Genomic DNA, 16,810 nt, shown 5'->3' on the forward strand with positions numbered 1-16,810 from the left:
CACTTATTATTAAACTATTCAATATTAGATTAAATGACTGACAATTACCATTAAATAAACTTTTACTATAATTACTATTTCCGCTGCGGTGTTTGCGTGGTGCCAATTATGTATTTTGCATATTATCACGAACGTCACACGCGAATTATTTTATATCTAAATAATCAGGCAATTTCATTATTTCTCTAAAAAAGTATGACACGAATGACGAAGTGATTATCAGACACTTTCTCCGGTTTTATAGGAAATTACAAAAAATTAAATGATTTCATCTTACGCCTTTTATCATGACTGTGCGAATGTGCTTAGGAACTGGTTTTTAACTATAGCTCGAGCAAAGGCAGTATCGAATGGGTTAAAGTTAGAACATAAATATCGTGTGAAATACAAGTCTATAAATCTTTTAAGTTTTAAATTGGTTGAAGAGGAATTTCGATGTTTGAATTTCTTCGAGTGAATTATTTTTAACTACAACCAAAGTATGACGCTGTTGAACTTTATGTTTATTTTTTAGAAGGTTCAACAACTTAGTCCCGTGAATAACGGCCAGGAAATGTATCTTGTAGAATGTTCGATGTTTTAGAATAATAAACTGAAGATTGCTGATTGCTTAGCTCTCATTCTATTTCAGTATGTTTGTTTGAGATAGCTATTTTCCGGATTATGCGTTGTTTATATTAAACGAATTTGTATACGTGCATTATGTTACATAATTATTCTTATTTATATAATACTTCGCTAAAACCAGTACAAATTATTGAGTAATAATGAGAGCAATAACTTGCGAAGACCCTATTAAAAAAAACTACATACAATAACTTAAACATTAAGAAAAAAGAACAAACAATTGAAACAGTTATAAAAAATATTATATATCAATAAAAAGAAAGAAAAGAGCGTACCAAGTCTTAAAAGGCCAGCAACGCACTCGCGAGCCCTCTGGCATTGAGAGTGTCCATGGGCGACGGTATCACTTAACATCAGGTGAGTCTACCCGTTTGCCCCCTGTTCTATAAAAAAAAGTTATGGCAAAAACCCTTATGAAAGCTAAGACAAAAAGCTTGTGCAAGTCCAGCGTTTCATGTTAAATTAAAAATATTATTTAGTTCTTATTTTAAAAACGTTTAATCTAGTTTTTAACAATTTCTGTTTATTCTAAATATACGAAATAAGTTACACTCAATAAACTGTGTATATTATTGATCTCGTTACTAACGGCTTAGCAGTTAGCCCTTTGATACGTCGGGAATTACTTAACATACCATAAATATATGCAGATAAACCCTGTAATATATGAAATAATATAGCTGATACACAGTTCATATTATTAGCATATGTGAGATTTCTTGGCACATAGGTGAAGTAGAAATTTTCAATTAAAAATCTTTCCAATCTTAAGAACGAATCTAACGATTGTTTTCGTTATTATTTCAGTTTAGAAATACTTAGCTTTCTTTTGTTTTCATATCACAATCACGATCAAATATTTCCTTATGTTAAAGTAAAATAATATAAGAAGTAATTAATGTATATGTCAATGAATACACCTGACAAAATTTGATGTTATAGGACTCTGTAGTTACAATTCTTAAATATCGGGCAATTTTAGTAGGAATGTATATCCCAACACCTAGTAATCCTATGAAAGTTACTATTTTGATTATAATATGTATGCTGTATATTTTCATATTAATGAAAAATCTTTCTCAATCTATTCGGATTTTTCTAATACGTTAATTGTTGTTTTACTTGTTATTATAATAACTATGTGGTATACAATTCGGCAGTTATCCAATTGACGAATTACAGTGTGTTTAACTTTCTATTAATTTCCTATTAAAATCTATAATCTCTATTCTGTGTCAGCATTTATTGTGTACACTGTTACTTTACGTTTTTGTAAGCAACATTTTTCCTTTTAACTATCACCAATTAACTGACGAATAAATAAATCATAGTTGTTATACTTCAATTTGATTAATCAACTGTAGATATTACGGGTTTAACGAGTTTATTTAAATAGGTCAAACATACTATGAAATCTTATTATTGGATAGTGTGTATTGAAAATTGGTAACAGGAAGTGGTGCATAATATTTTACTGATTTTTATTGTCTCTTAATATGTGATCTTAAAACTCCGAATTAATTAATAACTGACTTATCTTCAAAAACAATTAAATTTATTGAGGAATAGTAAATCGGAAATTGTAATTTTTTATCTTAATTTAGAGTTAGACACTTTAGACGCGTATGTCTAAGAGTAGTAAATCAAAGATCAATCGTTTTGTTAGAAGAAAGGTCCTAGTTAGGTCACCTAGTCTGATTTAGCGGCTGGATTGTCGCCAAAGCATTTCGTTTGTTCTATTGTAGTGGCATTAGGCGATGTCATTGACCTTTTTGTAGGCGATATATGACGCATATGGAGTCTAATTACTTAATGCAAATGCGATAAACGCATTTACGCGTGTACGCGTTTTTTGTATGTAGATCAAATTTTCATAACGATTTTAACGCCTTCTAAAATAGAAGAAAACTCCAAACATTTTAAATAAATAAAATAATTGTCATGCAAGTTTCTTTATAATTATTAGATGCATAATGGACATAAGTACATGCATAATTCTTATTAGTAACCATCTTTTAATTGGTCACATTTGATAAACTATATACAGATCTAAAATAATATACCCTGTTGATCTATCATGAGCTTGTCAAAGAACGAAACGATAACATCTACGTTTTTTATGGTGGTCTTATCTAACCACGACGACGCAAGTTTTGAAAAGTCGCTGCAAAAGTGTAACACCAGAATGATTCTGCAGTTTGAAGACCATAACGAAATAGTTTTTATATTTTATTCAATATAAGAAATTTCGATTAAACCTTTTGATGTCTTTGTTTATTTTTTCTCGCGTGTAGTTACCCCAACCTTTTATTTGTAACTGGCATAAAGTTAAAACTATTGCCATATATAAAAAAATGCGATTAAACAACTTCACGAAAAATGTTAATAGAGCAAAATTGTTAGAAGTTGAATAATTAAATAACTTGTCTATGACTATTTGTGCGTGTAATTGACACCGGGCTATTAAGTTATTCAATGGCGATTAGAATTACGGAAGGCCTACAGTTTATTAGCCCGCATAATACTTAGTATGTGGGTAGATTTAATTGCGATAATATGTTAATCCTAAGTATATTTCGGTCAAGGTGTTTCACAAATCAGGTGAAATGTTTCATGTTTACGCAATGTCCCCGAACCCCATGTATTACTATTATTTTTTTCTGAAGGTTATTCGTCTGTCCGAGTAATAAGCTCCTATTAAAAGGTTTGTAATTAGAATAGCCTCTCTGGTAAATTAAGAATTGTGTTCGAATTTCGAATACCAAATATCATGATCGCAATATCCCTTTGTCTTTATCTCTTGGCATAATTTTTCTACTCGTTTTGAAAAAGCTTCACTTCACAATCATTTGTCTTTGGAAAAATCCATGGCTAAGCAAAAATGTATATATTTATAACCGACTCATAAAACCTAATTTACACTATATTTGTCGTTGAGTTAAATTAACAATTTTTCAATCGATGATTGTTTTGCCATAGATAACATAAAGATTCTCGTACAGTGTAGTACTATGTACATTATACATATTCAAAGGTATACTTTGTTCTATTCATCTTTTATTAAGAAGTCGTAATATTGCATAATACGATTGTAGCGAGTAGGAAGACGATTTACAATTGGATTGTGCGGTCTTAAGTAAACGTGTATATTGCGTTATGCTAACGCGATACATTGAAGTACTCGTTACAGTTTACATAAATACAAACATTTAAGCCGTGATCTTTCTGGTGTTGTTATGTAGGTTTTCGAGGTGTCTTGAACGAGACCAGAGTATATTTAATGTGGTTTGAAATGAAGGCAAGCCAATTTTAAATATTATGTTTTTTTACGCAGTATCAAAACCAAATGAATGAAAATGATAACTTCTTGTAGTAGATACAAAGTCTTACCCCAATAGCATTAATGATGCGAATTCTACCGCATGCCTTCTGGTGATATATTACACCTTCTAACAGACTAGTAGTGCTTGCTATTTAACGCCTGTTTGGATTTAGAATAAATAAATATTCAGAGCAGTGAATAAGCAGGGCCTAGTGACTTAAGCATGCGTCTCTCATCTCGTAGGTGCCATTCGCATGAACGGCGAAGGAACACATCATGTGGAAACTGGTTGCCTATAAAATTGACGGCGTGTGTCAAAGCAGAGAAGGCTGGTCACACACGTTTCTTTTAGATTAACAATCATGAAACATACATTAATCTGACATTCAGACCTAAAGAGGTTGTTGCACCACGGATTTATTTTAACAATTCTAATTTTGTTGTGCACTATGTATTTTATGATCAATTAACACCTTCTCATCAGTAGAATAGTGGGCGGTTGATTGTGTAATTTTTTTAATCATGTGGGAGATCAAATTTCACTTCTCCTCAAGGCTCATGTGGGCACTCTCCGAGAAATTTAAACAATAGCAACATTTCACTCTGTTTATTTTGAACCATTGTGTGCTTTTATGAGGCTGTTACACTTGCATACGGTGATTAGGGAAATGAAAAAGCCTTTGAATTGAATTCGTTTGTGAAATGCGCGAAGCAATTATATTGTTTTTTGTTAACCTCGTTTTATTTATGATCGTGACCTTGCATCCTATTAAGCGTCAGCATAGTTTCATAAAAAATAATAAAATATTTGGTGGGTAGTTCAATTAAAATAATTAAAGTATATATATATCTATAAATGTAAGGATCTGAAGACGTCCAGTGAAGGTGTTTTCCTTTATACCATGTAATCGTTAGTGCTCTTTGGAATTTGATCCGAAAACAAAAACATGTTGGATTTAAAATATAATTAAACTGTCGGTTGTAGGTATATATTTTTAGCATAATCATTTGTCTTAAGGGGCTCCTAGACGGGCAATTTTTTCACAAAAATGTATAGCTGCAAGGGATTGGCTGGTAGCATCAGCCAGCATTTACGGCTGGACTATGCAATACTCTGCAATATTTTTTTTATGGCCGGGATATATTGCCAAATATTTTTTGTATGTCCGATAAATGTTTAGTGACCCAGTCGTAAGATCGGAACTATCGCTTTGGAATCGAAAATACTGCAATATATCTCAGCTATATTATTGCTTCGCTATTGTCTCGCTTTACGATCAAAGTGCGTCCCTTTTTCATACTATGTGAAGTTTTCCACGATTCGTTCGAGTAGCGCTATGCTCGTTTGTGTTTGTTTCCTGTTTGAGCTTATAAATCATAAATGTTCGGTGTTATTATAAATTAAAATATGTATCAAAAATCAAAATGACTAGTATATGTGGTACATGAAACATGAAAATGAAACAATGTCATCAATGAAGTGCATTTTCACCCTCAATTGTGGAAATGCAAATAAAGATGGGTGGCAAGTACTTGCCCAAAAATTTGATATTTCGAGTAAAGAGGCGTACAAATTAAGAAGTTTGAGAACATACGCACGTGATTGCCATCCATTGCACACGAAATACTGAGGGAAATTCCAACGATTTTCGAAATCTTTTACAATTTGTTTCCAGTCTGCCACTCCCGATGGCGTCTAAAAAAATTCAAATAATCAAATCATTTTCAGGTGACCGAAACCCCAGACACTGCTCATCAAGAACAAGAAGTTGTTAACTTAGACACACCAGACTCTTTGTTTTCAACAAAACCACCAACCTCTTAGAAGTCCAAAACAAATAATGCTAATAATGCATATTTTGAACAAACTAAAAAAAAATTACTTCGAGCTGGTGAACAAAATAAAAATGAATACTCTGCTTTTGAAGAGCAAAAAAGTTGAAAAAGTATGATCCATACACTCGAAGTAGAGCAGAAATGAAAATCATGCAAATTTTGCTGAAATTCAGTACTCTGCTACTCCAAGTCCGGATAGTTAAAGCAGAGAGCACAAGCCTTAGCCTTAGCCATTATTCTGACATCTATCCTATACCTTCATTTACCAATGATGGTATATTATTTACAGCATGTTCCAAAGCAGTTTCAAATCAATGATCCAGTAGACCCAATTAACTTATCAGGAACTAGTGACCTTTACTGTTGGACCTGATTAACTTTTTATTACTTAATAAATACATTGTCGTACCTTAATGTATTGTTTTAATCCAAACAAAATTCTTGTATACAAGCAGATATTGAAGCATCGGAGACTGAACAGATAACTTGAACTTTTATATAAATTCTCTGGTTGTTAAAAATCGTAGAGTTATAGCTAATCTTGTAACAACAGCTATAGCTTTTCTCATGTTAGTATCTTTTTGCTTGTATCATTGGTCAAATCTTGTAAATAATGTGTTTAAAGTCACTATTAGACATTCGTGTAAAGTTTTGAAGTAATTGTTCATCGCTTCTTATTTCTAGACTGAATATATCTAATGTAGCAAGTCTATTGAAATAAGGAATCCACATTTTCCCCAGTTTTTTTGTTTCTACTTTGCTTTTAAATAATATAAGCTGCTGCAACGCGTATAGTTTGTCCGCCATTGAAGCCGCAGGTACTAGCCAATCCATGCATGTAGACCGTGTAAACACAAAATAATCAGCCATATACTGTTGCAGAAATATTGCCGAGATATACATTTTTCAGCCATGTGCTGCATTAAAATGTTTTTATTTTTATTTTCGGAATGTAGTCGGAAATGATGTAGCCACATATTTCATTAAAAGTGTAGCCCGTGTATAGGACCCTTTTAGCAAATATAAAAATAATGTTTTCCTCGTCGTTAAGCAGTACTTCTTCATAAGTGGCTTGTGCTATACACCCATTTTTTTAACTTAACTTGCCGTTAATCATTGTTCCACCCACACACAAAATGAATTTTATTTAGTTTAACAAGTACACTTTTTTACACTCAGACTACTATTGACGCTTTGAGAACAGACTGCTTGGCGTCTCATAAGGTTAAATGACGAGTTTTAAGCGTAATTAATATTTTAGCGAGTTTTCGTATCGTATACGATATATGTATACATATAAGTTGCGCTTCAAGCTTTTTACGTCTGTGCCTCAGATTTTTGTGTCTGTTTCATGATAATTTGTCTAACTAGTAGGCATGTAGGTGATCAGCGTCCTGTGCTAGACACACGGAGTCGACTTTTTAGGTTTAAGACAAGACGGTTTTGTCACGATGTTTTCCTTCACCGTTCTAGCGAATCGAACCTACGACTTTAGGGAAGTAAGTAAGCACGTTGTAGCCACCAGGCCAACACTGCTCTATACGCAATATATATCGCATTATTTAACGGAGATGGTACCACAAGAGATGACATTTTCGTTACATATACTTAAGCTTCGTGGTTTTGCTTTTTACCTGCGCCTATGAAGCGCTGCTTATTTTTGATACGGCAATTAATACACTGGATTGTACGTCTACTTCAGAAAGATGCAGCACTACTAATATTCAGTAAATTAACGTGCGGTTGGTCCGTAACAAATGGTAGCCCTTGCTTGCGTAACGTTAATGTATTGTACCTAATATAGTATTATGATTACAGTCCATGTGCGCGATTTGTTTTGTCTTTGTAGTTAGTTGCAAGTTCGAATGAATGGCTTCTGACCCTGAGGATAGTTGTACAATATTATTACATGTTATACGACAAGGTAACTAATACCTTGAACGATCTTTTATTGGTAAGATAATATGTAATTTGTTTTCAGGTCCAACGACAAATGGCCCGTGAGTACGAGCAGCTGAAAGGGACTGTGGCCACTGTCCAGATGTTCCAGCATGAGGGAGATAAACCCATTACACCGCTCGGTGGAAGTAAGTACAAAATAAAACGATGAATCACTTAAACAAAAACGTTACAAATCTGGAACTCCTAAGATTGTTGAATTGAAAAAAAATATGTTTAACCGTAAACTGTTTAGAAATACGCTTAACATGTTTGCTCTTACAATTTTAGTATTTTTTTTAATATTAGTACGTCCTTGGAAGAGCAAACAGCTTTATACAGAAATATATTATACATCGACCTTTACATATTCACGACGTGTACTAAAGACTTTATGAAACATACGTCTAATTGGTCTAAATTACTATGATTTGTTAATGCGATCGTTGTCTGTGTTTATTTTTATCCCCTTCAAAGGTCAAAGTCCTGACGGTTATTGATGATGACGAACAGTTATTCTGGAAAATGGCATTGAGTGACCACGAATGGTTGAACCATTTTATTATATTTTTTCTTATTATATTAATTATCCCGTTTGTGACCTGAAATATTATAGATCTTTAAGGCTTCACAAAAGGATGAATAAAGTAAAAAATCTGTTTATTGGATTAACAGAAGAAAAATAATATGTTAAAGTAAAATTATGTTTGGTTTAAATTGATTTTGATTGTCGAGTAAATATCTGACGTATTTAATCGATTGATTTCGCAGTACTCGACAAGAAAATTACTGTTTATACATTGATATTTAATTTCTGATTATGTGTAATGCACCACAGTGTATACACTTAAGTTACTGGAAAAATAATTTTTAAATCCATCGCATCACATCACCCATCAGAGAGTCTCATCATTTTCCAACTAAACTTGTACTAAATATCAGCCCATAATATGTGGTATATGTCATCGTTTCCCTCGTTATTATAATTTGCAATGATTTTAGCTAAGTATTAAATTAATAAACACATGGTTGGTATTTAGGTGGACTAGATAGAAAGACAAATATTATTGTCTACTTAGTTTCGCGTTCATCCTTGGCCCTTTTAAATTCATCCTTTAACAGAACAATAGTTAACTCCGCCCATATAGGCGTGTGAAGTGCGACACCACAGTATAATTGATTCATTAATAAGAACAATTGTGCCGGATTCTTGGGACGTCATAAAACATTTTATCCGTACAGCGAATTGCGGACAATGCATCTTAAATTACACTAATTTAATGTCTGGAAGTTCAGCGCATTTACCGTTTTCACTTCAGTGCCCTTTCGACTTAATTATCTTCCAAGTATTGGAATTCACAAATGCCATAGGGATCACACATTTCTTTCCATAACAATATAATCTGAAATCGATTTCAGAAACATTTGGACCAAGTAGCGTTTCGGGGAAAATTTAGATGTCATCCATAACTAATCGCCCCAGCCACTTCATCATCAGCATTCAGCCATTATATGTCCTAAATTTCTAATGTTTTTGATGCATGTAATGTGTCGAAGGCTGACATTTGATTTCAGGCAATATTTCTTTTACTAGCCTTAAAAAAGGAAATAATGCAGCCCCATTTGTTGCCGTCTATTATACGTAAGTGAAAATCACTTTGTTAATAACCTATTAAGATATATAATTTTTTTCTTTTAAAATTATTCTATAAAGTGTTGAAAGGTGAGTGGAAATGTCAGTAAGGGACGAACTTTCCGTTTCGGTCACGACGTTGGTACAGTCGAGATCAGATAACCACTTTCCAATCTCGATCGTGTACCACCTTGTACCGCGGCCTTATCTCAAATCTTATGCTACGTCCTCACTTGAGTAACCGTCTGGCAAATAGGTTTAATTTTGTTTCCTTTCTAAATAGAATCAAGATAGTCAGTTAGACTATATCTGTTATATATGTTTAGCCTGAGAGTCCTAAATTCCAGTCCAGAAAAAGAAATTCAGTATTTGTATGTTAAATACAAAGAATTTCCTACCTCACTATCTATTTGTCCGTGTCTATGTCATGCTTAGAAACCCAGAATAGTCTAGAAAACGTTTTTTGTTCGATGTAAGATGTAAATTGATAACTAAAAAAAATGCATTTGTATAGTTTATTTCCAATACCGTAATTCAAAAATGACACTACCATTTTGAATACATCCTTTTGTACACACCGTAAGCGTTCACGATGTACAATTTCCGGTTTAGAAGATGTACTTTATAACGATCATAAAATAAGAACCGTACCGAATTGATTTATACCTTTGAAAACATGAGGCGCGCACGCATCGTAATTGTCGTTGGTGATACTTTGATGTTTATTAGGTCTTATCATCTTCAATCATAAAAAGCTTTAATACAATATTACTACAGAAGAACCTCTGTAAGAACATCAAGGGAGATGCTAAAATATTCGAGTTTTCGACTTATGGAATACGAAATTTCACCCGTATCACCTCGGCCTGTCGTTTGACCACTAAGCGTTTTTTTAGGCAGTGTTTGCCACCTTACATTAAAATTTGATTTAGCAGAAATACGAAACAATAGTGGCTTACATTGGAAAATCCTTAAAGTCCATAACTTATTTTTCTTATATTATTATAGACGTAATAAGTTTTAAAGGTTGTAAAACAAAACATTGTTACTCGAATGTTCGTTATACAGAAGTCCAAATTATTTTTTCTAGTCAGAAGTAAAATATGTACCAAAGCGGCCTGCGGGGTCTGACTGATTGTTTCGAATAATAGAGGGTTGAGATTTCGAGTAAGGGAGGTTTTGGTGTATGAAGGGAACAAAAATGACGGCTTTCATTTCAAGTTTTTGAGGCTTTCGACTTATTCAGGTACGACTTAGAGAGGTTCTACTCTAAAATATTTGAAATGTTAATAAATGCATACTGCAATCAATTATTGTACACTTAAATAAATTGAGCTTTCGCGATACCAGATTGCTAGTCATAATTGCATACAGTCAAGTGTAAGTAAAAAGGTCGTAATTTAAATTTGAAAATAAATGTTATTTATCAAAGCTTGCTCTTGCTCAATTGATCAATCAATGTTTTTAAGCAACTATTAAAAACACACACTAATATAAGACAAGGATTATAAAAAGTGGCAATATACAAAGCGCCATTAGACAGTCGTTTGTTTCATCTGGTTTTTCTATACTCAACATTCAACTGTCATACGCAGAATTTAATGTTCAGTAATTTGACGGTTAAATTAGGATTTACTATTTCCGGATGTTTGAAAAGCTTTGTTTAAACTTTCACTGTATTGTACTGTAGCCTAAGAAGACTTAATATTTATAATTCACATTAATATAAAGTTATGTAACAACAACGTTAATGATAGGCTCTGTTATCAGCTACCCAAGAATTTTGAAAGTACTAAAGAAACAAATTATTTTCTGTTAATAAACATGCGTTATTTGCAGTATATTGCTCTAGTAAAGTGATTTTTAATCTCTTACACACGCCTCATAAGTTACAATGTTGCCATGCTTAGAAAAACGGTAATATGTCGTGAGTGTGGAGCTAGCATAAACATTCGGCACAGATAGTTGTATAATGGCGCTGTTCTTTTGTTCTTGTTGTGTACTATTGCGATATGGATAAAAGAACGGATTTCTAGGAGTAAGACATGAATCATGCATGTTTTTTTTTACCGCGGATAGTATAATGCCTGTCTGTCCTTCGCCTAGCAACTAATCAAAAATGAATAGTAATTGCTACCGTAGCAATTACTACTAAAAACATTCACAGCCATCCACAGAGTTGTCTATGACGTAGCAATAACTAGTTATTCTTATTTGGGTATATTGTTTGGAGGTTCTTAATAGGTTAGGTAAGGTCTTGTTGGTTAGGGGCCTTCAAGATAAGACCGTACCAAATCTTAAAAGGCCGGCAACGCACTCACGAGCCCTCTGGCGTTCAGACTGCCCATGGGTCAAATCATTAAACATCAGATGAGCCACGTGCCTGTTTGCATGATGCTTCAGTGTTTTGCTAAAAAAAACCATCCAATCCCCACGAGATTACTAAGCGATTAACACAAACCAAGCGACAGACTACTATTTTTAAATCTATTTTAGCGTTCCTAAACATTACACATTAAAACAATGGAGTATGCAGTGAAGATTATTGCCGTTGTATATTCTTCATTGGTACATGGTTTGATTTAGCTCCTGTCAATGTTTGAGAAGTGCTGATAGCAATAGCGATAAGACCATTGTGCCAATGTTGCTTGGAATTGTTATAATTAAATAGCTCATGTACCGTCAGATATTTTAAATTGAAATTTTAGCAAGAAATTGCCGTTGAATTATTAAAACAACATCGGAAGTCAGATTATCTATATCTAATCATGGTGACTGTGTCTTCTTTCCTCGTTTTAACAAATTCATAAAAGTGCCTTCGAAATCGTAAATTAAATTAATACGGTCAACTGAATTCAAGTTTCGATTAATAATAATAATAATAAAGCCACTTTAATTCCATACTTTTTACAAATCAATTCATTCGTTTTGTTACACAACTATCAATAGGTACAATCAAAGTCAAGTGTGTATAATTTTTTTAGCGAAATCTTATTTACTTGTGCGGGTTCGTAAGCAAACTTAAATGATAGATATTATATTTTACTATTATATGGTTACTATATAATGATATAATACGATTAAGTTGATGTATTAAAGTACAATAAGCAGAGTTCGTCAATTCATATCAGTTTTACGGAAACGTGTTCTACAAGCAAAAATAGCACGTTCCAATAATGTCAACCGCGCCATTATTTAATGGTAATGTCGGCATAATGAACATTTTGCGCTTGATTTAATAGCATTCCGCTCTCCCACACAATCACTTGCAATTCATTTCTTGCTTAACAAATATACACACGACATATTTACTCAAATCTTTACTTAGTCTTTACTGGGTTTCAAAAATTAGGTTATCAAAGCATCTCTTATTATAAACGAACAGTGGTGCACTTTTTAAAAATGCGAAAATATGAATAGAAAATTCGAAATACTATCTAGAAATATACAAACATAATTATGATTCCATATTTGTATCTCGAGGAAGGAAAAATTGCAAAAATCTTTCCCTGTTGGATGTTTGATCTAATGTCTATAATTTTTTAATTTCCATGATAAGTTTAGATGCTGTGTTAATATTATAAAGAGAACAAACGGTTTTATATAATATATACAAATTATACAACTATTTTTACATTTTATATACAAATTATTACAACTATACCAATAGCCGACCAATATGTCGTGTTTGTTGTCTCAATATTGTTTAAACCTCGATAATAGTTAGGATCTTACTTGGGATCGTATCGACTCTCATTGTAATCGCTAGTTGCAGAGTTACGGCGCAGAACCGTAGAGACAAGCCTTCTGGCATATCTGGTCTATAGGCAATTTGTCAAAGGTCGTCGGTTTACGATCTATCTTAAAAAAACATTAAAAGTTTCTTGTGTACGAATGTCTTAAGGTAAACTACTTTGTCAGCGTGGGTGAACTTACGGCTTTTCTCGAAAGTTTCAATAGCCACTTGTCAGGTAGGTATCAGCATCAGTGAGCACTCTTGACCCTATTACCTGTGTAAGGCTAAATTTTATATTTAAGAAGATTATTTGTTACCATATTGAACGCATAGCACACTTTGTATTCTAATTCACGTGGGTCACACAAAATGAAAATCACTTATACCGTACTTAAACTTCTTTAATAAAACACCTGGTAATAAATAAGAAGTTTAGACCTGGAATTAAATATAAATAAAATTTTGAACGATTATAAGTTAATTTAATATTTGACTTAATGTCCTATAGGGGTTATAACCCCTCCATAAGTCTCCAACGCGTTCGGTTCTGAGCCTCATATTTCAACTCGCTCCCAGTCTTTCCAGCTCTCTTTGCCTCATGAATATGATTCAATTTCCATTTGCGTCGCTGGATCTGCTGAAAGTCAGTGCTACCGCACGTTAGAGATCTTCTCGGGCCAGTACGAAGACGAAGACTTGGAGTCGGTGGGAGAAGTCTTTGGTGACCTTCTAGGTTTCACACTGAGCTCCATTATATGTGATCAGATCAGACAAAATATTTGCATACGGGATTGACCTTTTAAAATGGAATCTATTTAGACCAAACGCCGTAAAATTATTAGATGGATGCTAAAGCCTCCGGTTCTGCTAGATAATAATAATTTATAACGATATACGTTACCTACCAAAATACTTATTGTATTTGGTTGGTAAGCATAGCCTGACTTACCTACTTGACCTGTGTACCTAAAAAAATTATAAATACTTGGTTAGATTTGCGTTTGCGGGCCTTAAAACAACTTACGGACGATCGATTCCAATTAAAAGACATTCCTTCAACACGAGTAATTCTCAGTAACGGTTAAATCTCAAGCCAATTATGTGGAATGTTAACTTGGTGCACTTTTTACCCAGAACCTGTTAATGAGTGACATTAATGTCTTTAGATCACCGGCGTCCGGTTTACCAAATTTAGACTTAACTCTAGTTGAGTCACCGAACAAGTATTTGTATACAAAATGATATACATATATATACTTATTTTTTTATAAGAATATAATAAAATGCATACGAATTTTGAAATTAGTCCTTGTTATCTAGCTTAAATAGTTCTATTCTGTGTCTCAAGAAATGGTATCTGAATTCATATCTAATGAAACGTCAGTGAAAGTTGCAAGAGTATGAGACTTGACCTACTCCAGGTTCTCTGCCACGTACGGAAAACGGGCGCACTGCAGTCCCTCGAGAGTCGCTTTTGCATGACCTAGGGAGACTCGTAGTATCTAAAAATCGTCTTCACTTTACTTTCCTTTGTTTACCTTATTATTTTATTTCTTGCAGATCTAGAAGACTTACCGACCCGAGATATGATCTGGGCACCCGCGCCGCATGAACTAGATCCAGACATCTGGCCACCACCGCCTGATAGAGATCCCAGCGCTTGGCCCTCACCTACCAGCGTTGAACATAAGTAAATATATATACGTCATTAGCTAGAAAATAATTATTTCGTTTCAATTTAAAAAGAAATAGATTTCATAGAAACAAATAGATATGACATATTTAAAGTTATCTACATATTTTAACATACATAGGGGTCCCCCACCATTGAAATCAGCCCGCAACAACCCGCGAAATAACCGGACAGCCGATGCCAAGAAACCTGCACCTAAGACAGCAACCACCTCGCAAAGAAAGACCTCAGATGTACGAAACCCCAAAATTAATACAAAGGCACATAGCGGTGAGTAAATCACGGCATATAATATAGGATAATCAAATTTTCAATTACGCAGGGGCGAAGATCTTTCGTACAAATTACACGGAAACCTTTGCGTTTAGAAAACTCATAGTAGACGCACTTGCGAGCCCTCTGGCATTGAGAGTGTCCATGGGCGGCGGTATCACTTAACATCAGGTCAGCCTCCTGCCCGTTTGCCCCCTATTTTATAGAAAAAAAAGTAGACCTTCCGCTCTATTTGCACCGTCATAAATATATAACATACATTACAAGTGCTAACTAGTATTTTTAAATACAATAGTGCTTAGGAGATATTTATTCACTGCCGCAACACAGGGAAGTGTTACAATGAAATCTCACGAGACTTACGACACGGCTACTAGTTTCACATGAACAGCTTAATGCTATAGTTGAAGACCTGTGTGTAGGACACAGGTCTGGCGCAAAGAAATATTTAGGTTTTATTTTATACAATTAAGTTTAATGTTATCTTTGTGTCTCTTGTAATGTAGAATTAATATAGTTTTTGCCCAATAAGGAAAGAGTAAACGGTTGCCATGACAAATTAAAAACAAATGATTGTACGTTCGTACTACAAACTTTGGCTTTTGTAGTGAAAGGTTATTTCTATAGTCCTCAATAATAACTGAAGCATATAATGTCTCAATTTTTAAAGGAGCGGTCGTATTAACTTCCGATTCTGAGAATATGATTATATGGCACGTAATGTTTCATGCATAATTTGATGATAAGATCGTAATGAATCGTATGTTATGCGAAATGATTGCATTGATAAAGTTATACAATAACAATTGAAATGAATACCAATTTAAGAATGTAATGTTATGAATGAAAGGATGTATATACTTATGTATATAAAAACAGTGTTTTTTCAACGAATTTAAGATATCTAAAGCTGTCATTTTTTTAAAAATATTTAATTGTTTAATGCATATGACGTATCATCCGGTGGTTCCATTACCTGCTCAATATAGTTTTGGTTTGGTAGAATTGAAGGGCTAAAGATCTACTTGACTCTGCTTGCCTTTAAAACTACCACATAAACTTCGTTCGGTTCATTTGCTCTTGGAATCCAAGTGAATCTATAATATTATTTTTGTTTATTTCAGCAAAAACAAAAGACACAAACAAAGATCACAATAAAGACAAGCAGGACAGAGACAACAATAATGGAGACAGAGACACGGATGATGAGAAACACAAAGAGGACGAGCGACGGTTTGAGCCCAACTCCTCAGCTGATAACGACTTAGTCGATATGTTAGGTAACGTCATAAGTACTATTTATTTTAAATTTACACAGAGAACAACACAAATGCAAAACGTCTTTATAATAAATATAAATACAGGGGTGCACCCGGTAACCTTACAGGCAATCCGTGCTAAAAGAGTTCGAAGAGAGGAAAGAAGTGTAGTAATCTTAATCATAAAAATCTTATAAAGGTATATAAATACGTGCCCTTAAACAATCTCAGGTTTAGGTTAGATAAGAGATATTTATATGATGTTAAAGAGGAACTCAAATAGAATTAGGAGGCGTATATCCTTTATAGTGAAATTTAAAAATAATTTCTGCGTATTGGCTGGGAATTCAGAAATCCGGAATACTATAGAACATTCGTCCTGACAAAAGTCCCAAACAATATAACGGCATAGAGTAACTCACAATTTAGGTTTGGGTTTTTAATACAATTTGAATTATATTAAACATTACATATTTCTGTTTGATTATATTTA

At 33.5% G+C, this 16,810-nt stretch overlaps 1 protein-coding gene across 1 annotated transcript in view; it reads left to right on the forward strand.

The window, feature by feature from the left end:
- LOC123709677 (katanin p60 ATPase-containing subunit A-like 1) overlaps positions 1-16,810 on the forward strand; it is a 31,689-nt gene that overhangs the window by 11,691 nt on the left and 3,188 nt on the right. Inside the window, exons 2-5 of the mRNA XM_045661173.1 lie at positions 7,767-7,872; positions 14,653-14,782; positions 14,907-15,055; positions 16,183-16,338. Of these exons, the coding sequence (XP_045517129.1) occupies positions 7,767-7,872; positions 14,653-14,782; positions 14,907-15,055; positions 16,183-16,338 (541 nt within the window). The remainder of the gene's footprint in view (positions 1-7,766; positions 7,873-14,652; positions 14,783-14,906; positions 15,056-16,182; positions 16,339-16,810) is intronic.

Source organism: Pieris brassicae, chromosome 5 (assembly GCF_905147105.1).
Source record: "Pieris brassicae chromosome 5, ilPieBrab1.1, whole genome shotgun sequence".
In the NCBI taxonomy this organism is placed as follows: Eukaryota; Metazoa; Arthropoda; class Insecta; order Lepidoptera; family Pieridae; genus Pieris; species Pieris brassicae.